Source organism: Dasypus novemcinctus, chromosome 25, assembly GCF_030445035.2.
Source record: "Dasypus novemcinctus isolate mDasNov1 chromosome 25, mDasNov1.1.hap2, whole genome shotgun sequence".
Taxonomy (NCBI): Eukaryota; Metazoa; Chordata; class Mammalia; order Cingulata; family Dasypodidae; genus Dasypus; species Dasypus novemcinctus.
In genome coordinates, this window is record NC_080697.1 from 62,356,972 (window position 1) to 62,381,628 (window position 24,657).

Below are 24,657 nucleotides of genomic sequence, written 5' to 3' on the forward strand. Positions count from 1 at the left end.
TATATTTTCTTTAAAAAAAGAAAGATAGAAGGCCTAACCCGGGGTCTCACATGTGCATCTCACCCTGTAGCACACCCACAGTGCATGTCTCAGGTTGTGTACTTCTCATCTCTTTTCTAGTTTCTTAAATAAAAATGAAGAAGAAGAAATAGAAGATTTCAACAAACTAATAACTAGTAAAGAGATTGAATCAGTAATCAAAAACCTCCCAACGAAGAAAAGCCAGGACCAGATGGTTTCACAGGGGAATTCTACTAAACATTCCAAGAAGACTTAACTCCAATTCTGCTCAAATTCTTCAAAAAAATTGAAGAGGAAGGACCACTCCGTAACTCACTCCATAAAGCCAACATCACCCTCATACCAAAGGCAGATAAAGATACCACAAGAAAAGAAAACTACACACCAATATCTCGTGAATATGCACAGAAATTCTCAACAAAATACTAACAAACTGAATCCAATAACATATTAAAAGAATTATACATCATGATCAAGTGGGATTTACTCTGGGTATGCAAGGTTGGTTCAACATAATCAGATCAATTAATGTAATATACCACATTAACAGAATGAAGGAAAAAACCCACATGATTATCTCAGTGGATGCAGAAAAAACATTTGACAAAATACAGCATCCTTTCTTGATGGAAACACTTAGAACACTAGGGATAGTAGGAAACTTTCTCAACATGATAAAGGGCATATATGAAAAACCCACAGCTAACATCCTACTCAATGGTGAAAGACTGACAGCTTTCTCTCTAAGATCAGGAACAAGACAAGGATGCTCACTTTCAGTATTCCTATTCAACTTTGTACTGGAAGTTCTTGCCAGAGCAGTTAGACAAGAAAAAGAAATAAAAGGTATCCAAATTGGAAAGGCAGAAGTAAAGCTTTGCCTATTTGCCAATGATATGATCCTATATACAGAAAATCTTGAAAATCCACAACATAGCTCCTAGAGCTAATAAATGAATTCAGCAAAGTGGTGGGATAAAATATCAATGCCCATGCATCAGTAGTGTTTCTATGTACAAGTAATGCACAATCAGAACAAGAAATCAAGAAAAAAATTCTATTCACAATAGCAACTAAAAGAATATCTCAGAATAAATCTAACCAAGAATGTAAAGGATTTGTACACAGAAAACTACAAAGCATTGCTAAAAGAAATTAATAAAGACCTAAATAAATGGAAGGATATTCTGTGTTTATGGACTGAAAGACTAAATATCATTAAGATGCCAATCCTACCCAAAGCAATTTATAGATTCAATGCAATCCAAATCAAAAGTCCAACAAGCTTCTTTGCAGAAATGGAAAACCCAATCATGAAATGTATATGGGAAGGTAAGAGGCCCCAAATAGCTAATGCCATCTTGAAAAAAGAAGAATGAAATTGGAGGGCTCACAGTTCCCAATCTTAAAACGTACTATGAAGCCACAGTAATCAAAACAGCATCATACTGGCACAAGGACAGACATATAGATCAATGGAATAGACTTGAGAACTCAGAAATCAACCCTCACATTTATGGCCAACTGATTTTTGACCAAGTGGCAAAGACCACTCAAGTGGGAAAGAATAATCTCTTCAACAAACGGAGCTGGGGAAACTCAATCTCCACTTGAGATCATACCATATACATCGTACCATATACATCACACCGTATACATCACACCCATCATACCATATACATCACACCATATACATCACACCATATACATCACACCATATACATCACACCATATACATCACACCGTATACATCACACCGTATACATCACACCATATACATCACACCGTATACATCATACCGTATACATCATAGCATATACATCATACCATATACATCGTACCATATACAAAACTCAACTCAAAATGGATCAAAGACCTGAGTATAAGAGCTAGAAATATCAGACTCCCAGAAGATAACACAGGGAAGCATTTCCAGAACCTTTGTGTTACGCAATGGTTTCTTAGGTTTTATATCCAAAGCACACGTAACAAAAGAAAAATAGATAAATGGGACCTCATCAAGATTAAAAACTTTTAGTCCTCAAAGGACTTTCTCATGAAAGTGAAAAGACAGCATGCACAATGGGAGAAAATGTTTGGAAACCACATATCCAATAAAGGATTAATAACCAGTATAAATAAAGAAATCCTTCAACTTAACAACTAAAAGACAAACTACCCAATTAAAATGTGGGTATACAAATGGTATACAAATGGCCAGAAAACACATGAAAAGATGCTCCATCATTAGCCATCAGGGAAATGCAAATCAAAACCATAATGAGATACCACTTCGCAACCATTAGAATGGCTATTTTTTTAAAAATGGAAAACAAGCGTTAGAGAATATGAAGAGAAATATGAATGCTCATTCATTGCTGGTGGCAAGGTAAAATGTTGCAGCCACTGTGGAAGACAGTTTGGCAGTTTCTCAGAAAGCTAAGTATAGAACTACTGTGTGACCTGGCAATCCACTACTAAGTATATACCCAAAACATTGAAAGCAGAGGCCCAAACAGATAGACACCAATATTCATAGCAGTATTATTCACAACTGCCAAAAGATGGAAGCAACCCAAGTGTCCATCAGCTGATAAATGGGTAAATAAAATGTGGTATATACATACAATGGAATATTATTCAGCCCTAAAAAGGAATGAAGTCCTAATACATGCTACAGCATGGACGAACCCTGAAGACATCATGTTGAATGAAATAAGCCAGACACAAAAGGACAAATACTGTATGATTTCTCTGATTTGAAACAATTAGAACAAGCTCATAGAGTCAGAATCTAGAATATAGGTTACCGGGGGCAGGGTGGGCATAGAAAGTGGGAAATTAAGGCTTAAAACATACAGACTTTTTATTTGGAATGATGGAAATATTTTGGTAATGGATGGTGGTAATGGTAGCACAATATTGAGAACACAGTTAAGAGTACTGAAATATATATGATCGAAAGGGTAAATGGGAGATTTTCTATATGGTAACAGAGTAAATATTTTTTTAAAAAATCTATAGAACTACACTAACTAGTTTAACAGTGTACCCTAAGTTAAACCATGGACTTTAATTAATAGTACAATTATAAAAGTGTGCTATCATGAATCGTAACAAATATTCCACCAATGCAAGGTGTTCATGGTGGGTTAGTATATGGAAATCCTGTATTTTATGCTCAAGTGTTCTAATAGAGGAAAAAAATCAATTGATGTAGTTCATAGAATATAAGACAAAAGAAGTATGATAATCTGAGTATATGCAGAAAGAAGCACAAAGCACAAAAAATCAATATCCATTCAGGTTTTCAAAGACTTCAGGTGGAGTTAACCAAATTTTGTTTATTTAATACAGTAAAGTCATCACTGATTTTATTATTAACTATTTTGTTAAACTGTCAAGCAATTTGTGCTTTTCCGAATTAATGATGTTTGCTTATATGAAATTCCTAGATTTATGCCTGAAGTTTCCCACTGAAGTTGTTTTCATTATCATGTATTATTTATTCCCAGTAATGGTAAACTAGACTGCCTCCACCAAAAACAGACAATTAACTATAGGCTCAGAAGAATGAAATGAATGAGCATTTGAAGTGATACCTGCATGAAATATTGAATACTAGTGACCAAAAATGAGCTATCAATTATATACACATAAAACATTTTCTTAATCTGCTAGTAGGTGTGACAGTTGGATATATCTATGAATTCCAGAAAGAGATGTTGATTATATTTGTAAAGTGGTTTGCTTCTCTGGGTATGAAACCCTTTGATTGTGTTTTACATTGACTTGCTCAAATCAAGATTAGGGCTTTGATTCAACCCCGTCATTGGGGCATGCAGGGTTGAGTCCTCGCACTTTGGAGAGCTGTGTAAACAGACACCCTATCAAGTACATGGAAGTAGACACAGAAAAGATACACAGAGGAAGAAAGACAACTCCATAGACACGGCAGAGGCCCCAGGAAGAGAGAGGAGCCATTCGCCTGAGAGTCTGCAGTTGACTTTGTGAAGAAACCAGAGCAGCTGAGCTGGAGAGAAACGAGCCCTCCTGCTGAGATTGGAAGGAACTGTGACCACGGAGCCTCAGAGGAAGGAGGAAGGCTGAGCCCTCACAGACGTCACCCGCCATCTTGCTCCAACATGTGGCATCAGCCTTTGGGTGAGGAAGTACCTCTTATGGTACCTTGAGTTGGACTCTTTAGGACCTTGTGGCTATAAGCTTCTACCCCAAATAATACCCTTTATAAAAGCCAACAGAGGTACTTTGCATCAGCAAGCTCTGGCTGATGAATGCAGTGGCTACAGTCATAAATAAGTGAATAAATATTTATTAAACACTTAGGTGCTAGGTGCTCCAAGACCCCAGCAGTGCTTTCAAGGTGCCTAACCTAGTGACCAGGTCATGGACAGAAAAACAGTTATGACACTGAGTAGGAAGTGCTTTCCTGTAGTAGAAATATACACAAAGAGCAGTTGTGACGAGGATGAGAAACTAACTGATTCTGTTTGGAGGGACTGGGGTATTTTTCATTCTTGTAAACGATTCAAGCAAACGAATTTGCCAAGCAAACCTTCCCTAATCTCTTAAAGAAGAAAAATTAAGCCCTTAATGTCTTCTCAACATAGCAGTAGCACTATTCCCTTAACCTACAGCCGCATGAAAACCTTATGAATTTCACACACACAAAAATAGATTTTCCATTTTGAAAATAAAAGCAAAAGTATTCTTCAGAAATAGTTGAAGTTTTGATAATTGATAAAATTTATAGTCTATCCCTATCTGTCTCTATGTTTTATAGCTAATTAGGGTTGGAATACCTTTCTTTTGGGATGTATACATTTTTATAAGTAATTAACTGCAGTTACGCCAAACTATACAATGCAACAGGACACGTGATAGTACAAGACAGATCCGTTGCAGGGGCTGAGAAGTCAGTCCTGGGCTCTTAATTCTGACGCCGTGGAGTAGTGGGCAAGTTGGTTGAGTTCTTCTGTCCTCAGTTTCCTCTTCTGTAAACTAGGAGTGGTAATGATTATCTAGTAGGTTGTTGTGAAGGTCAAATGAGATAATGCATGAAAACGGTCACATATAGGGCTTGGCGCATGCAGGTGCTCACTGAGTGAAGCTGCTGTGATTATCATGACCCGGTGCTGCTGCTGCTGCTGACGGGATTTGTTTTATTGTTTTTGTTATTATTAAAGTGTTTTGGGAACAAAAATAATTAAATTTCTTCTTCTAGACTCCTCCAAAAGATGGCTTTGTGATTGCTGATATTCAGCCAGTTGCAAGCAGTTCTCCAGGGGAAAAGCAGTCTCCTCCATCAGCTTTTCAGTCCTCTTTAAAAAAGAAGCATAACAGAGGCGTGAAGGCACTCCCCCCGTGGCGCTCCGCTGACCGGCATCCTGCCGATATCATCCGTTTTAATTACCTGGACAACTGCGACCCCAGCACGCAGGCCTGGCGAGGGTAAGGAGCTCGGGGCCCTTCTCAACTCCTTTGCTTTTGGAAACAACTTTTCAGCGTACCAGTATGTGGAAAGATGAGAACTTCCTGTGAAATGAAGGAGCTTTCCAGTACATAGAGGCAAATCATAATTGAAAAGTAAAATTAACCATTATTAGTAAATCTGCCCTGTTCATTAAAATTTGTTTGTAGTTTGTAGCTGTAATGAGTTAATATTAGTTTCTTTTAATTTTTTTGTTGTTGACACTTAAAACATTTATAGCAGCTTTATTCACCATCACCAAACATGAGCACATCATCTTTGAAGAGAAAAATGTCTAACCAAACTGTGCTTCATGCAGACATGAAGGCTGGGCCACAGGGAATGCACTGTCCTGCCAACATAGATGGCGCTTCAGTTCATACTGCTGAGTGAGAGGAGGCCCCTGAGAAGAACACACAGAACTGGAAGCATGGTTACCTTTAGCCTGATGCTAGTAGCCCACCACTTCGGTTTTCTTTAAAAAAAAAAAAAAAAAATTTTTTTTTAAGATACTTAGATTACATAAATGTTACATAAGAAATGTAGGAGATTCCCCTATGCCCCACTCCCTACCCCTCCCACACTTTCCCACATTAACAGCATCCTTCACTAGTGTGGTACATTTGTTACAATTGATGCATCCATTTTGAAGCATTGCCACTAAGTGTGGATTATAGTTTACATTATAATTTAAACTCTCTCCCTCACAATTTTGTAACTTATGACAAGATATATAATGGCCTGTATCTGTTATTGCAAAGTCATGCAGGACAATTCCAATGTCCTGAAAATGCCCCCATTTTATACCTGTTTTTCTCCTCTCCCTTCCCCCAGAACCTCCAGTGGCCACTGCCTCCACATCAATGATAAAATTCTTCCATTGCTAGAATAACAATAAGTGTATAGTAGAATAACATTAAGTCTACTCTAGTCCATTGTTCATTCCACAATCCTGAGGACTCTGGGATGGTGATGCCCACTCCACCTCTAATTGAGAGGTGGCTTAAATCCCATGGGGCAGATGGATGGGACTATCTGCTTGCAGTTGCAGACAATCTCTGCTCCTTGGAATGGCCATTGTCCATCACCATTTCCTTGTTAGTTTTCCTGGGTGAGACCAAGGAACTGGAAAGTAGGTGCTGCAACTCATTTGAGATTCAGGGCCCAGCTGCCACATGGAAAGTCCAAAGATTTAAGTCTCTTGGACAAAAACCTATCAACTCTAGTACTAACTATTAGTTCAAGTAGAAGGGACAAAAGAGCCATATGTAGGGAAACCACAAGTGAGTCTAACTCTGTCATATTGGTAACATAAATTCCAAAATAGGGCCCACTGGCAGGGTACCAAACTCCTGAGTTGTCAGCCCTGCCTATAGTATCTGGATGTCTCCAGAGCCCTCAGGAGCCCCTCTATTTGAAGTAATATTTACTGTGATGGTCAATGAGTTCCTACTGAAACAAGCAGAAGTGTAACCTCTGGAATAACTTCCTGACTCACTTTGAAGTCTCTTAGCCATATAAACTCATCTGTCCTCACCCTTTCCCCCTTTCGGACAAGGTCTTTTTCCAGATGCATTGCTAGTTGGTGCTTGGTAGTAATCCCTCGGTGCCAAGGAGGCTCATCCCCAGGAGTTATGTTCCATGCTGGGGGGAAGGTAATGCATTTATATGCTGAGTTTGGCTTAGAGAGTGGCCACATTTGAACGACAATGAAGCTCTCAGGAGATAACTCTTAGGCAACCTATAATACTAGGCTAAGTTTCAATTTCAAAAGAAAAGATCCATAAGGACAGTCATCAATATCCAGGGCCCGGTGCAAAGGTCTGTCTTCCTTCACTAGGAACTGCCCTTGCACTTGGGAGAGTCTTGCTGTCCTGTTAGAGAATGTAGTAGAACTGCCCAGGATGGGAATTCAATATTCTTTCGGTTATTGTGTAGATTTCCACCCACATTGACAACGCCCGATGAACTTTTTTTTGTTTGTTTTAAATTTCTCCCCACTGACTAATTATTTGAACTTGCGATGTGCTGTGTCTTTAGGAGGCACCGAGACCTGAACCTGGGACCTCCGATGGGGGAAGGAGGCACTTAATCACTTGAGCCACTTGTGCTCCCTGCTTAGTTGTGTCTCTCATTGTTTTTTCTTCTTGTGTTTCTCATTGCATCATCTCGTTGCATCAACTTGTCACACCTGCCCATCATGCCAGCTTCATGTCTTCTTTAGGAGGCACTGGGAACTGAACCACGGACCTCCCATGTGGTAGGCAGGAGCTCAGCCACCTGAGCCACATCCGCTTACCCCGTGAACACCTGAACTCCTTCTTATGCCTTAGAGGCATGCCCCAGGGGAATCTCCTCCCATGCCCCTCACCACTGACACCCCGCAGCAACCATCACCCTGCTGCGATCCAAAACTTCTTCAAAAATGAAGCCAGCAAAATAACCAAATAAAATTAATAGTGACAGTTTTAAAAATGGCAAAATACAAAAAATCAAAAAGAATTTGAATAAGAAAATAAAAATAATTAATTTTGGCATTACATCTTTCATGTAAGATCTGTCGTTTTGTATGTACAGTGACATTTTCTTCCATTTACTCCCCCAGTGTCTTTTTTTTTTTTCTTTTCATTTTATCTTCAAAGAAGCTTTAGAATACAGAAAAGTCGCACAGAGGATACAGGAGATTCCCATATACCCAACGCCCTCCCCCTTCCCCCTTCCCTTGTTAATAACATTTACATGTGGATGGTACATTTGTTACAATTGATGTACAAGTATTGAAGCATCACTACTAACCATGGGCTGTAATTTACATTATGGTTTACATTTTGGACCATTCACTTTAATAAACTCTGACGAAATTTAGCATGGCCTGTTTCCATCCTTGCTAGATCATGTAGAACAATTCCAGTGCCCCCAAATGCCCATGGTCCATCTACTCTCTTCCTCCCTCCCCCTCTCCTCAGGACCCACGGCAGCCGCCAAGCTTCACTGCATGAGAAACAAGGTTCATAGTTTCTTCTTTTAATATTTTAATACCTCTGATTCCAGTCCAACCTGACAGGGCTCATCTTGGCCTCTCCCCTTTCCATTATTTGTATCCCCTCTCCAACAGCAAGAAACCTGGCTCTCATTATGCTACTTATTATATACTATATTACTGTATGGTATTACATACTTATTTGCTCAGTCCTAGAACACAAAAAGGTCGTGTCACTGTTTTAGCTCACAGCACTGTCAACACTTCTATGACTACAACTTGGTGTTTGTTCGTTATTCTTTGCACCTTTAGTCGAGGGTATGTAGTTGTGGTGATGGAATTGGGACCCAGCGTGGGCTGTTCTCGCTCTGGGCGTGGACCCTTGTAAGGAGGATCTCAAGATGCTGCTTCAGTCTAGGTGTGACCCCGGCTCAGGAGCAGCGTGACGTTCAGACAGAGCGAGGCCCAGGTAGCCGTCAGGAGCCAGGTGCCAGCAGAGCCCAGAGAGAGGAGACACAGCCACATGCAGCGCTGCGAGACGGGACAGCGCTGGCCCAGTACACCACGGCCCTCAGGACTGAGCCTCCAAACCGTGAGCCGACGGGTCCTGTTGCGTCGACCTGTCGTGGGGCATTTGTTTTAGCAGCTGGGAGTTTTCATACCAGAAAGTGGGAATTACGACTCCAAAAGCCTGGAATGTGGAAAGGACTCTGTATTGGTTTTTGAGGAGCGGCTGGGATGACAGTGAGGTGCTCGGTAGAAAAAGCCTTGAGCGCTTTGAGGAGACGGTTGGCAGAAATACGGGCAGTAAAGGGGTGTCGACGAGGCCTTCGGAGGAAAGGATGAATGTATTACTGGAAACTGGAGGGCGGGATCCTGGCTATAAAGGGCAGTGACCTTGGCAGAACTGTGCTCTGATGTCGGGTCGAAAGTGGAACTTGTAAATGATGAACTTGAGTATTTAGCTGAGGCGATTTCCAAGCTACGTGTGGCTTCTCCTTGCAGCTTACAGTAAAATGCGAGAGGAAAGGGATAAACCAGGAATTAAACTCTTAAGCACGAAGTAACCAGCAGTCGGGGATTTTGACATTTCGGCCTGTCCAGAGGGTGAGCTGAGGCTGGGCCCGGGGCGACGCGGCTTTCGGGATGGAGTCCCCAGAGGTCAGGGCTACGCGAGGGCTTAAGGGAACGAGCTTTGCTGCCGAGGGCGAGGCTGCAGACGCTCCGTCAGCCCCTGCAGGGAGGTCAGGCCTGGAAACGCGGCCTTCCGGAAGGGTGGAAAGTTCTCTTGTCCCGTGGCTTTGGCCCACTCGAACTGCTCACAGAGCTGACGGGGTTCACGCAGGAATTGATGGACATCAGCGATGCGTGGAAGGGACGGAGACGGGACCGGCTGAAGGAGCGACTTCCGGGCATGGAAACCAGTGTGGGCCAGAGAGATCTCAGGCCAAGAGAGTGACCCACGGACGTGGGGAGTGGGCAGGGGTTGCCCCCTGACCAGGGAGGTGCCACCCCGTGTTGAGGGAGCGCCCGCCACTGCGCCAGCGCTGGGCAGGAGTGAAGCTGTTGCTCCCTTAGGCCTGCAGGACGAAGTGCTGAGCTATAGAAACTCCCAGAGCCTGAAGCTAGTGGAGCTTGCTCTGCTGGTTTGGGGGCTTGGGTGGGACCCGTGACCCTGTTCTCCTTCCTGTTTCTGCCTTCTGGAATGGAAGTGCTTATCCTATGCCTGTCCCTCCATTGTACCTTGGAAGCAGATAGCTCATTTTCTAGATTTCACAGAGAAATTTTACTCTAGGACAGACAGACCACACCCACAACCGATTTTGCTGAGACTTTGTACTAGCACTAATCCCAGATGCCTGAAGGCTTTTGGGATGCTGTGATGGAATGAATGTGCTTTGCAAGTGGAAGAACTTGTCTTTTGGGTCTCCAGAGGGCAGATTGCACTGAACTAAACTGTGGACCCGGGTTTGGAGCGTGTGTCTTGGCCTGAATTATGGAAACATTGTAAATAAGATCTTTCAAGGTGGTACTTCAGGGAGGCGGATGTGGCTCAGGTGATTGGGCTTCTGCCTACATACGGAGGACCCCGGTTCAATCCCTGGGGCTTCCTGGTTTAAAAAAAAAAATGTGCCTGTGTGGCGAGCCGAGAGCCCACTTGAATGCCCATGAACTGAGCCAGTGCCCACGCGGTGAGCACCCGCACAAGTGCCCACGTGGCGAGCCAAGTGCCTGCACAGCAAGCCAAGTGCCCACAGTGAGCCAGTGCCTGCGCAACTGAGTCACGCAGCAAGATGATGACAAAACAAAAAGAGAGACAAAGAGGAGAGTCAAGGCGAGGTGCAGCAGAGACCAGGAACTGAGGTGGCGCAGGTGACACCACATTAGAGGTGCCCAGGATCTAATCCTGGTGAATTCTAGAGGAGAAAAAAAAAAAAGAAATAAATACAGGAGATCACACGGTGAATGGACTCAGCAAAAAACAGCAGGGCAGGGGGAGGGGGGAAATTAAATAGATAAATAAATCTATAAATAAATAAAAAGATGTTGCTTCCATCAAGGCGTGGCCCAGTTGGATCTGGCTGTGCTTAACCTGGGTCGTTGGAGTCCTTTATGGCAGAATGAAATTCAGATACAGAGGACTAGGAGCCCGGGCGCCGCCAGCGGGCGGCAGTGGCTAGAAGCAGGAGAGGAAAGGCGGGGCCTCTCCGCGCGTCTCCGGCGGAAAGGCCGAGGAGGAGCCGAGGACGCGGGCGCAGCGAGGCCAGGCTCAGGGCGCAGCCCCGCCCGCCGCCTCCCCGCGCGCCTTCCGCGGCCGGGACCCGTGGACCGGGGCGTTCCTGCTGTCAGCCCGCCGCGTGGTGTGGGTTAGCAGCCAGGAGGCCAGTGCAGCGCTCACAGCACTGTTCCTACGCTGCACGGGTTGTTTTTCTTTTCCAGTACCTCCTTCAGTGTGGTTATAATCCATACGTCTAAAATTGAAACAATAGTGTACGAAAGGCTTACAGAAAGCATACTCAGAGAGGGTCGCTCCCCACCCCTCTCCCACACCCCGCGCCCACCATCCTTTCCACCCTGTTCCTGGTAACAAATCTCATTAGCTTCCGACTTGTCCTTCCAGGGTTTCTTTTTCACGAAGGTACATCAAGATAACATGTTTCATCTATTTGATTGGCAAAAATTTTTAAGTTAACAATATATTCTGTTGATGAAACTGTGGGGAAACAGACACTCTCGTACATTGCTGATGGGAATGCAAACTGGCATGAATCTTTTGGAAGGGAATTTGACAAGATCTAACCAAAAAAATACATGTCACCTTTTGACCCGACAATCCCACTCCAAAAATCAACCTTGAAAATACCAAAAAAATACGTTATCTGCGCAAGTTTTTTTCATATTATAAACTTTATTTTTAAAGATTACAGAAAAGTTACATGGAAAGTATAAAGGATTCCCATATCCCGCCTTCCCCCTCCCACCGCTTCCCCTATTAATGACTTCTTATGATAATGTGGCACATTTGTTACAATCGATGGGTAAATAGTGAAGCATTGCCACTAACCAAGGTCTATAGTTTACATGGTGGTTTACACAATTCCAATGCCCTAGAGATGCACCATATTCTGTTTATTATTCCCTCCGCCTCTCCTCAGAACCTCTGTAACCACTATCTTTATATCAATGTTACATGTTCTTGGAAACAACCTAGTTTCATGCATAAGGGTAGCTGGATCAACTGTGGTACATCCACACAACAGAGTCCTAAGCATATGTAAACACAGAGTTTGAGAGCGAGTCAGGTTGGTGACAGAAAAGCCAAGAGACAGAGCAAAGAGTAAATAAGTGAAATGGACCAACTCTGAAGCTCACTGCATTGATGCAGAGCTGTCACCAGGCATCATTTTATGTGCGGCCAGCCATCTTCACTGGGCTGTGGATACCTGGGAGCTGAGAGACTGGGGTGGACTCTTAAAGGGACCAGATTTATAGAGTGTGTGTTTGTGCATCTAGAGAGGCAAAGCAAATACAGGAAAATACCATCATTTGTGGAGTCTAGATGGAGAGTATATGGTCATCATTGCACTAGTAAAATTTTCTGTATATTTGATATTCCTGGATGCTGACATTTCTTCAAATTCTAACTTAATGGCTGCCCATTTTTCCTGTTTGATCAAGTTAGATGGTCGAGAGTAAAAGATACATAGATAAAACCTATTTTATGAGAATCTGGTGCTGAAATAACACTAAATGCTATTTGAAGTCCATCTTATCAAAGTGGAGAGTACCTTGCCTCCAGAAGTAGAATTAATGAGGAAGGCAGTGATAGATTCCTTGGGATGTCTCAGTTCTCAGAGGCACAGGCAAGACAAGAAGGCAACTGCAGCTGCCTCCAGAGATAGAGAGAAGAGACAGGGTGATTACGCCTTAGAGGAAGGAAAAAATTTAGCAAAATCTTTGAATTTGAGGGAAATTCTCAGGGTACCAAGTATCACTTCAAAGATTATTTGCTACTTGCAAAGATAAAAACATACCTTTATAGTTGAGAGGTCTGCAGTCCCCAATTTAATGAGCAATAAAACTGAGCATCACCAATAGAGGGAAAACCTGACAGTCTTTGTCATTATGAGATGCAATATGAAATATACAATTTCTTTTTTGTTTTGTTTCCTAGAAATTAGTTTTTTTAAAACTTTTTGTTTTGAAATTCAGACTTACAGTACTCTTGAAAAAATAATATACACAAATACAGAGGATTCAGTATAGCCCTACCCAGATACCCAAATGAAATAGTTTCTTACTGAGAATCTTTAACCTGAATCTAATGAAATCTCTAGACTTAACTTGCTGTTTCTACAAGGATAGGTAATCAAAGGAGCAAGGAAGTGAAACCATGAGGAAACTGTCAGACAAAACCAGATTGTGGTACTTTACATGTAATAACTGTCCTGTATTCTTCAAAAAGTTGAAGATTGGTGATTGGGGGCTGCTGTAGACCTAAGAGGCACAACAACCAGTGCCGTCTGAATCTAGGTGGACTCTGGTTCAAAAAGAAATCCTATAGGGAAGCAGATGTGGCTCAAGCAGTTGGGCGCCCCCCTACCACATGGGAGGTCCCAGGTTCAGTTCCCGGTGCCTCCTGAAGAAGACGAGCGAGACAGTGAGCTGGGCAGCGGCTGTGGCTCAACCAGTTGGGCTCCTGTCTACCATATGGGAGGCCCTGGGTTCGTGTCCCAAGACCTCCTTGTGAAGGTAGGCTGGCCCGTGTGCCACAGAGAGCTGACAGCACATGCGCCATGGAGAGCTGGCACAGCAAGATGACACACCAAAAGGGAGACAAGCAGATAGAGAAAAAACGTGCAGAGAATGGATACAGAGAAGAGACAGCAAAGAAAGGAACAAGCCACGGGAGTGGGGGAGGGGGAGGGATAAATAAATAAAATAAATCTTAGGAAAAAAAAAAGACTGAGCTGCTGCAATGGGCTGGCGTGGCAAGCTGACACAACAAGATGACACAATGAGATGATGCAATGAAGAGACACGAGGAGGAAACACAGTGGGAAACATAAGTGGGGAGCAAATGTGGCTCAAGCAATTGGGCATCTCCCTCCCACATGGGAGGTCCCAGGTTCAGTTCCTGGTGCCTCCTAAAAAGAAGAGGAGATAACACAGATACAGAGAGCAGATAGCAAGCACAAACAACAAGGGTGGGGGTGGGGAATAACTAAATCTTTTTTTTAAAAAAATACTATAAATATAGGACATTCTTGTGATGATTGTAGAAATTTGAGTATGTCCTGGGTGTTAGATGGTATTAAAGAAGTATCATTCATTTTTTTTTTTTTTTTTTTAAAGATTTATTTATTTAATTTCCCCCCCTCCCCTGGTTGTCTGTTCTCGGTGTCTATTTGCTGCGTCTTGTTTCTTTGTCCGCTTCTGTTGTCGACAGCGGCACGGGAAGTGTGGGCGGCGCCATTCCTGGGCAGGCTGCTCTTTCTTTTCACGCTGGGCGGCTCTCCTCACGGGCGCACTCCTTGCGCGTGGGGCTCCCCCACGCGGGGGACACCCTTGCGTGGCACGGCACTCCTTGCGCGCATCAGCGCTGCGCATGGCCAGCTCCACACGGGTCAAGGAGGCCCGGGGTTTGAACCGCGGACCTCCCATATGGTAGACGGACGCCCTAACCACTGGGCCAAAGTCCGTTTCCCTCATTCATTTTCTAAGTTCTGATGATCCTAGTGTGGAGAGTAGCCTTATCTTAGAAGATGCATATTGAAGCATTTAGGGGTGAAGTGTCATCATGTCTGCAGCTTACTTTCGTATGGCCCAGCACCTCCAATATATATGGTGTGAGTACATAGAGATGTATGTATGTGTGTATATAGAGATAAAACAAATACTTATGTATATATGTATGCATGTATAGGTATGTATATATATAAAGAGAAAAAAAATAGCAAAATGTTATCAACTTGAATCTAGATGGAGAGTATATATGTAACCACAACACTATTCTTTCAACTTTTCTGTATATTTGAAATGTCTCATTATTAAAATTTGGGGGAAATTTTTGAAAATTAAGCAGTAAGGAATATTTGGACAAAGGTATTTTTTAATAAAACTTTTTATAATGGTAATTCATGAATACAAAAGTAGAAGAGTAAAATGAACCCCTCACAACCATCACCCAGCAGCAACAGTTTTCAACACATGACCAATCTTGTTTCATTTATATCCCTACTCAGATTGCTAGATTGCCCTTCCTCTGAATTATTCTTTTTTTTTAAAGATTTATTTTTTCTCCCCTCCCCCCTTCATTGTTTGCACTTGCTGTCTGCTCTCTGTGTCTGTTCATTGTGTGCTTGTCTTCTTTTTAGGAGGCACCAGGAACTGAGCCTGGGACCTCCCATGTGGGAGAGAGGCACCTAATCGCTGGAGCTATGCCCGCTCCCTGATTGTCTCTCTCATTGTGTTTCCTCTTTGTGTCTCCTTTTTGTGTCATCTCATTGCATCATCTTGTTGCATCAGCTCACCATGCCAGCCTGTCATGTCAGCTTGCTGTCTTGCTCATCATCTTTGGGAGACACTGGGAACCAAACCTGGGACCTCCCATGTGGTAGGCAGGTGCCCAACTGCGTGAACCACATCCACTTCCCTGAATTATTCTTGAAGCAAATCAAATGTCATATTATTTCATTCATAATTATGTCATGGTATATCCTTTTTTTTTTAAGATTTATTTTTTTAATTTATTTCTCTCCCCTTCCCCCGACCCCCAGTTGTCTGCTCTCTGTGCCCATTCACTGTGTATTCTACTGTGTCTGCTTGTATTCTTGTCAGTGGCACTGGGAAACTGCATCTCTTTTTTTTACGTCATCTTGCTGTGTCAGCTCTCCATGTGTGCAGCGCCACTCCTGAGCAGGCTGCACTTTTCTTGCACAGGGTGGCTCTTCTTACGGGGTGCACTCCTTGCTCATGGGGCTTCCCTATGCGTGGGACACCCCTGTGTGGCACAGCACTTCTTGGCGCGCATCAGCACTGCACATGGGCCAGCTCATCACATGGGTCAGGAGGCCCTGGGTTTGAACCCTGGACCTCCCATGTGGTAGGTGGATGCTCTATCAGTTGAGCCAAATCTGCTTCCTGTTACATCCTTTAAAAACAAGGATTCAGGGAAGCAGACTTGGCCCAGTGATTAGGGCATCCGCCTACCACATGGGAGGTCCGTGGTTCAAACACCAGGCCTCCGTGACCTGTGTGGAGCTGGCCCACGTGCAGTGCTGATGCACACAAGGAGTGCCATGACACACAGGGGTGTCCCTGCGTAGGGGAGCCCCATGCACAAGGAGTGTGCCCCATAAGGAGAGCTGCCCAGCACGAAAAAAGTGCAGCCTGCCAGGAGTGGTGCCGCACACACAGAGAGCTGATGCAAGATGATGCAACAAAAAGAAACACAGATTCCCATGCTGCTGACAACAGCAGAAAGCAGACAAAAAGAAGAACATGCAGCAAATGGACACAGAGAACAGACAACTGGGGCTGGGGGGGGGGGGAAGGGGAGAGAAATAAATAAAATCTTTAAAAAACAAAACAAAACCCAAACAAACAAGGATTCATTCTAACATTGTAACAGTGCCACTATCACATCTAAAACAATTAAAATGATTCTTTAACATGAACAGCTATCATGTTAGTTTTCAGATTTCCTTGAATGTCACATACGTGTTTTGATTTTTTTTTTAATAACTGGTTTGTTTAATGAGGTTCCAAATAAGGTTTACATATTGCATTTGGTCAATATATCACTTAAACTTTTTTTCCCTACAAAAGTTTATTCATAAATATACAAGAGGCACCAAGACAAAACCTCACACTAGCTGCAGGTGGCCGCATATGTTCTAGCAGGAAATGTAGACGTTTAAACAGGAGCGAATCCAAGAGTCACCATGGCCTCAGGCACAAGCAGCTTTTTGCTAGATTTCTTGATTCCGCTGGTGGCCAGAGGTGCTTCTGCACAGCGTTCACTTTAACTCCTCGAATTTCTTCCGTTCTTCTTTTTCTCTCTGCTTCAAAGCCTGATCTTCGTGTCCATTTCCTAGGCCTGCTTCTTGGGCTGCCCTAGTGGCTTCCTACTGCCTTCACAGCTGGACAAGCAGTGGCGGCCCCTCTCCGATCCTCCCACGTAAGCCTTCTTTAATCCAGAGCTTCCCCCTCCACATAATTCTGTAGGATTTTCACATTCTGGATTTTGCTGATTGACCCTCAGCATGCACTTCCGGATGTTCCTGCGTCCTGTGCTTGCCGCTCTGGTCGTCAGCTCTAGGGCCTTAGTGTGTAATGAAGGGGTTGTGCTGCCATCGCGAGGGACGTCTTTTTCTAAGAAGGACCAGACAGTAAATATTTTCAGCTTTGCAGGCTGTGTGGTCTTTGGTGCATCTACGCAACTCGACCATTTCCGTGCAAAAACAGCCATAGACAGTATGCAAAAAAAATGTGTGATTGTGTTCCACTAAAACTTTGTGTACAGAGCAGGCATTAGGCCAGTATTAGGGTTCTCCAGAGAAATAGAACTGACAAGATATGGACACATGTATGTTTGTAAATGTGAGATTTATTATAGGATTGACTCAAGCAACCATGGAGTTTGGCAAGTCTGAATTCCACAGGGCAGGCCCCAAGTTGGGAACTCCAATGAAGATTTAGATGATTTCCCCAGAAGCTGGCTAGCTGAGGTAGAGGGAGAAATTCTTGCTGGCTGTTAAAATCATCAGTTTCCCTTTAAGGCCTTCAGCTGAGCTGAGATTGCTGAAGGTGGTCTCCTTTGTTGATTATACATGTAATCAGCCACTGAGGCAATCAACTGACTAATGACTTAAATCCATGGACTACCCTCACAGGAACATTCAGGCCAGGGCTTGCTTGACCAAACAGCTAGAGACCACAGTCTACCAAGCTGACACGAGGATCATTCTTCTCTGTGCGGCAAGGCCACCAACTCAATAGACAGGATCATTTGTTTCATTTTGCTTTTACATTTTAAGGATTTTCTCCTCATTTTATAATTTGGGAAAAAATTAGATGATCTTAAACTCAAATATATAAAATAAGGAATATTTAGAAAAGTCTGACTTCTATACCTGTTCCTGATCGGGATACATGGTAATACTATTGATTGATAACGACTTTCCAATAGTTTATGACTACTTCCTCCATTTTAAAGAATATAAACAAACATCCATATATTTTATAACTCTGTTCTGAAATAAATGGTAGAACACAATACATACTACTTTCTTTTCTCACTTACAATATACCACGGAGATCACCTTACAATCACTTAGAAATATTCTTCATTCCTTTGTATAGCCCATAGTATTCCACCATGTGGATGTGCCAGTTTATTCAGTCAGTTCTATATTTTGAGAAAATCTATACGCATGGCTATTTGGGATGTTTCCAATTAAGTAAACACAATCTTTTAAATCATAGGAACAGGAAAGTGGACTTGGCCCAGTGGTTAGGGCGTCCACCTACCACATGGGAGGTCCGTGGTTCAAACCCCAGGCCTCCTTGACCCATGTGGAGCTGCCCTGTGCGCAGTGCTGATGTGCACAAGAAGTGCGTGTCCCCTGCATAGGGGAGCCCCATGCCCAAGGAGTGCTTCCCGAAAGGAGAGCCGCCCAGCGTGAAAGAAAGTTCAGCCTGCCCAGGAATGACGCTGCACACACGGAGAGCTGACACAACAAGATGACACAACAAAAAGAAACAGATTCCCCGTGCCGTTGATAAGGATAGAAGTGGTCATAGAAGAACACACAGCAAATGGACACAGAGAGCAGACAACAGTCAGGGGGGGGGGGGAGGTTGGAGGGGAAGGGGAGAGAAATAAATTAATCTTTTAAAAAAATAAATCATAGGAACAACAAAATCAGACAAATAGCTCTGCAAGTCACCAAAGTTTTTAAAATTCCAATTTATAATTTTCCAATGCTTTTCACTTTACAGAAGAAGAAATGAAATGACCCCAGATTTCAGCCGAAAGTCACAAAATAAGAAAAATAAGTTACAGGACAGATCTAAGCTAAGAAAAGCACAGTCACTGGTAAGTATTGCTTAAAACAGATTCACCACCATAATATTGACGAAAGTCTCTGGATCTCAAGACCTATCTGCAAAACTGAACTTGCTTTTTTAATCAGAATTGTCAGGTGGTGGTTTAAATCCTGGTCTTTGACACTGACGGATCAGCTGTGTGGTCCATCTGGGCCTTTTTTCTCGACTTTTAAAAAAATTTTTGAAAGCTATGAAAGAATATATACTATAAAGGGCATTTTATTTTCCTTGGCTCTTCTGCTGTGGTTCCTTTTTGTTTATGCAGGGCAGGCTCCCATCACCTAAGAAGGTTCTTCTGATAACTTTCTTGCTGCCAGCAGAGCATGATTATAAAAGTGCATTTAAAATAATTTCAGAAAAATGAATAACTCTTCTTTCCTTAATGAAGAAAATAGCTAATTGTCTAATCAAGTGAGTAACTGTGGCTGGGAAGCATTACCATCTCGTAGCAGTTTCCCACTGGTGGTTTGTTCCCAAATGCACCCTTTCAGCTCAGCCGAGATGCTCTGGGGCAAAGGAGAGGGAGACGCAGGGAGTAAAGAGTTTGCACTAATAGAAAGGATTTCCCTAAGAGCCGAGGGTGCACCCTCGGGAAAATATAGAAAGGATGTCACTTGGGAGAGGAAGAGGTATGTATTCATTAACAACACTTTTATAGTTCTTTAAAGCCCTATTACTTTCAGTTTAAATATATTTTCAAGTATTATGTTAAAAAAAAAAAAAGAGATATGGGCTTCTTAGAATAGGACAGTCTGTCTTCTGAGGGACCAGTTTTGTTGAGGCTTATGACAGGCATTTGTGCAGCTGCACGAGGGAATGGAATGCTTAGAGCAAGGCAGTAAAATTGTCAGTGAAACCACTGATTGAGAAAAATAGCTCTGTGAGATTCATCACGTGGACCGTTATGGCATGCTTCCACCTGGCTTCCTCACCCCACGAGGCTAGGAGTGGAAGAGAATTCCAGGGAGGACTGGGAATTTGAAGGGCAATAAAAGTTGATGGTGATGTATACTTACAAATTATCAGCACAGTTGAAAAACTTCTCCTGCTTAAAAAACAAATTCAAAGCTCAAACAGAAGTCATTCCCATGACTTTTAAAAACTAATTAATTTATTTTTAATTGTGGTAAAATATGCATTACATAAAAATAATAACCATTGTAAGTGACCAGTTGTCATTAAGTACATTGACAATACTGTGTAACTTTTCACCAATGTCTATTTCTAGACTGTTTTCATCATTCCAAATCAAAACTCACGTTTAGCAATGACTCCCACTATTCTGTTTTCTGTCTTACGAATGTGCCTCTGTGTATTTTTTTGTTATTTTCTTAGTGGTCACCTTTGTAATTACGATTAACATCTTAAACTATAACAGTCTCATTTGACGAGTACAAACCTAGTTCCCAGTACACAAGCTCCCACTCCTGGGTATCCCCATCCTCCCCCTTTACATTGTTACTCTCAAGTTACATCTTTATGCTTTATATGTCCCTTAACATAGATTCAGGATGTCATTTTACACATTTGCCTGTTACGTCATCTAGGGTGGGAAACAGGAATTACAAACCAAAAGTGCAATAATACAGGATTTTATATTTAACTAGGTAGTTACCTTTACCAGTGTTTTTCATTTCTTCTCTGGCTTTGAGTTACTGTCTTTTTTTTTTTTTAAGATTTATTTTCCTTTATTTCTCCCCACCCCCCATTGTTTGCATTTTTGTCCACTGTGTGCTGGTCTTCTTTTTACAGGAGGAACTGGGCAACGAACCTGGTACCTCCCATGTGGGAGGAAGGCACCCAGTCGCTTGAGCCACCTCCGCTCCCTGCTTTGTCGTCTTTCTCACTATGTTTTCCTCTGTGTGTCTCTTGTTGCATCATCTTGTTGCATCAGCACGCCTCACCAGTCCATCACATCAGCTTGCTGTCTTGCTCACCTTCTTTAGGAGGCACTGGGATCCAAACCCAGACTTCCCATGTGGTAGGTGGGAGCTCAATCACTTGAGCCACATCTGCTTCCCTCTAGTGTTTTTTTATTTCAGCCTGAAAGACTCCTGTATTAGTCAGTCAAAGAGGTGCTGATGCAAAGTACCAGAAATCTGTTGGTTCTTATAAAGGGTATTTATTTGGGGTAAAAGCTTAGAGTCACAAGGCCCTAGAGAGTCCAACTCAAGGTACCATAAGAGGTACTTTCCCACCCAAACTCTGTTGCCATGTGTTGACGCAAGCTGGTGGGCAATGTCTGGAGGGTTCAGCCTGCCTCTTCCCTCTTAAGGCTCTTTGGGCCCAGCTTCTTCTCATCTTAGCTGTAGGCTGGAATAGGAAGGCTTGCTTCTTCCCAGGCTCAGCTGCTCTGGTGTCTTCACAAGGTCAGCCGTAAACTACCAGGCAAATGGCTCCTTTCTCTTCCCTGGGCTGTAGGAGCCTCTTCCATGTCTATGGAGCTCTCTCTCTTTTCTTCTGCTTCTTCTGTATCCTTGATTAAGCATCCACTTACATAGCCCACCAAGGGGGTGGGGACTCAACTCTGAGTCGCCCTAATGACAAGGTCTAATCAAAGCCCTAATCTTGATTTAATAAAGTAAAAGTGAAACCTCTGAATTTAATACAATCAAAGGGGTATTGGGAATCAGATGTCGCTCAAGCAATTGGTCGCATCTACCATATGGGAGGTCCAGGGTTCAGTTCCCAGGGCCTCCTGGTGAAGGCAAGCTGGCCTGCATGGTGAGCTGGCCCAAGCAGAGAGCTGGCACAGCAAGATGACACAAAAAAAAAGAGACACAGAGGAAAGACAATAAGAGATGCAGCAGATCAGGGAGCTGAGGTACACAAGAGATTGCGTGCCTCTCTCCCACTCCAGAAGATTCCAGGATCAGTTCCCAATTGCCCCTAAAAAGAAGACAAGCAGACACAGAGGAATGTGCAATGAATGGACAGAGAGAGCAGACAATGGTGGGGGGGGGGAGGGATAAATTTTCAGGGACCAGTTTACGAACATAATCAGTATCTCTTTTTGGAATCATAAATTATATCAAACTGCCAAAACTCCCTTTAGCATTTCTTGTAGAGCAGTTCTTCTGGTAACAAACTCAGCTTTTGATTATCATTTTCAAAAGATAATTTTGCCGGATATGTAGTTTCTTAGTTGACAGGTTTTTCTTTGAGGACTTTAACTATGCCAGCCCACTGTCTCCTGGCTGCCCCGACACATCTGCTGTTATTCTTATTAGGGACCCCTTGTATGTGACAAGTCACCTCTCTCTCGCTGCTTTCCAATCCTCTTTGTCTTTGACAATTTCACTATAATGTGTCTTGGTGTTGATCTCTTAAAGTCTATCCTGCGTAGAGTTTGTTGCGCTTCCTGGGTGTGTATACTCATGGCTTTCATCAGGTTTGGGAAGTTCAGGGCCATTATTTCTTCAAATACTTTTCCTGCCCCTTTCTCTCATCCTTCTGGGGCTCCAATGATGCATATGTTGGTATGTTTAATGGTATCTCATAGTCTCTCAGGCGCTGCTCATTTTGCTTCATTATTTTTTCTTTCTGCTTCTCACACTGTATACTTTCAGTTTTCAAGTTTGTTGATCCTTTCTTCTGCCTGTTCAAGTCTGCTACTGAAACTATCTAATGAGTTTTTTTCATTGTAATTATAGTACTTAGCAGCTCCAAATTCTGTTTGGTACCTTTTTATAATTTTCATCTCTTTAATTTTGCTCACTAGTTTTCCTCATCTCTTTAGTTCTTTGTATATGTCCTTTAGCTCATTGGACATGTTTAAGATGATTGATTTAAACTCTTTGACTAACAGTTCCAATGGATGAGCTTGCTCAGGGATGATTTCTGGCAAATACGTTTCTTCCTTTGAACGAGCAAAACTTTCGTTTTTCCGTTTTGTAATTTTTTTGTTGTTTTAACTCTGGAAATGTAATTCTCCTTCTCTGGGATTTAAGAATTTTTATTTATTCCCCACCCCACCCTCCTTGTTTGCACTCACTGCCTGCTCTGTGTCTGTCACTGTGAGCTGGTCCTCTTTTTAGGAGGCACCAGGAACTGAACCTTGGACCTCCCATGTGATGCAATGAAGAGACACAAGAAAACACAATGAGAGACACAATAAGCAGGGAACAAGAGTAGATCGAGGGAATCTGGTGGGGTTGGAAGCTCCACGAATCAGTCCCTCCACCAAAACAGCTGCTCAACTGGCAGGAACCATATGAATCAACTACTTTGAGCTCTGGACTCTGGTGGAGCACTGGGCAGCACCCAGGGAAGAGCTGGGTGGAGGAGCTGGCAAATTAGGGTAAACGTAAACGTGCTGAATTTGTAACAGTACCCCCAGCCGTGTGGCAGACAGCAGCCCCAGCTCCTGGTGCAGCGAGCAGGTGCCAGAGGGGCTGTGAGGACCTAGCCCGCCAAAACCCGGGTACCTCCTAGGTGGGCCAGGAGAAGGAGCTTCCCGAGAAACAGGAGAGGACAGCACTGGCACCGAGGTGCAGACGCGCTCCTCGGGCAGAGAGCATCTGGGTCCAGGCGACCCTCACAAGGTTGCTCACTCAGCCCTCTCCTAGTGCTGGGAGTGGGCCCCAGCTGCTTGCTGCTCTCATTGGTTGCCCCACCTGTCAGTTCTCAGGGGGCCAATGGTGAGGCCTTTTTTTTTTTTTTTTTAAAGATTTCTCTCCCCTTCCCCCCCACCCTGGTTGTCTGTTCTCTCTTGCAGTGTCTTCTTTGTCCACTTCTGTTGTTGTCAGAGGCATGGGGATCTGTGTTTCTTTTTGTTGCTCTCTGTGTGGGCGGCACCGTTCCTGGGCAGGCTGCACTTTCTTTCACGCTGGGCGGCTCTCCTTACGGGGCGCACCCCTCGCACATGGGGCTCCCCTACACAGGGGATACCCCTGCGTGGCAGGGCACTCCTTGCACGCATCATCAGCACTGCGCATGGGCCAGCTCCACACAGGTCAAGGAGGCCCAGGGTTTGAACTGTGGACCTCCCATGTGGTAGACGGATGCCCTAACCACTGGGCCAAGTCCGCCGCCTGGTGAGGCCTTTTGAGGATATCCAAGCAGGTCCTGGTGGCGGGGTCTCGGGTTCTTTCCTGCAGCCTCCTGTCCCGTGCCATCTCCGCAGGTCTCAGCTGCCGCTCATCCTCCTCTTCCCTGACCTGTTCTGCCTCAGTTGACCACTGCTCCCCAGGGAAGGGCTGACTCAGGTTGCTGTTGTTGTTGTTGGGTGGACCCATCTGTTTGGGACTTGTCCAGGCTATTTTGTTCCCAAGTGGGGAATGGAAAAAGAGGAAAAAAGATCACATACCAGCTCTTAAACATACCAGCAGATAGACACAAGCAGGTCTGTCTGGGCCACGTTTGCCTGAGGGGAATTTGCATAGTGACCACCCTGAGTCAGACTGAAAGGGAAACCAGGGTAAGTTAAGCAACAATGGAGAATAGTTAGTTATTAGTAAATGAAGTGTAAAACCTGATTGTATGTCTCTATTGTTTTTGTAAATATACTAATTGTAAGCACTATTTATATTTAGCTTTGATAAGGCACGAA

General features: G+C 43.5%; 1 protein-coding gene and 1 long non-coding RNA gene across 4 annotated transcripts in view; one reads left to right on the plus strand and one right to left on the minus strand.

Moving 5' to 3' along the window:
* The window catches only part of FBXO16 (F-box protein 16), an 86,428-nt gene that overhangs the window by 40,467 nt on the left and 21,304 nt on the right, over positions 1 to 24,657 (plus strand). The window contains exons 6-8 of one of the 3 annotated variants that reach the window (XR_011647420.1): positions 5,267 to 5,493; positions 17,093 to 17,175; positions 18,999 to 19,095. Coding sequence is in view for 2 of the 3 variants with exons in the window: in XM_058288082.2 (XP_058144065.1) it covers positions 5,267 to 5,493; positions 17,093 to 17,222 (357 nt within the window). In the remaining variant the exon portion in view is untranslated. Of the gene's footprint in view, positions 1 to 5,266; positions 5,494 to 17,092; positions 17,358 to 18,998; positions 19,096 to 24,657 lie in introns of those variants that run through there. The other 2 variants (XM_058288082.2, XM_058288080.2) reach the window with 2 other exon arrangements.
* The window catches only part of LOC131276026 (uncharacterized), a 55,859-nt gene that overhangs the window by 29,567 nt on the left and 1,635 nt on the right, over positions 1 to 24,657 (minus strand). The window lies entirely within an intron of this gene.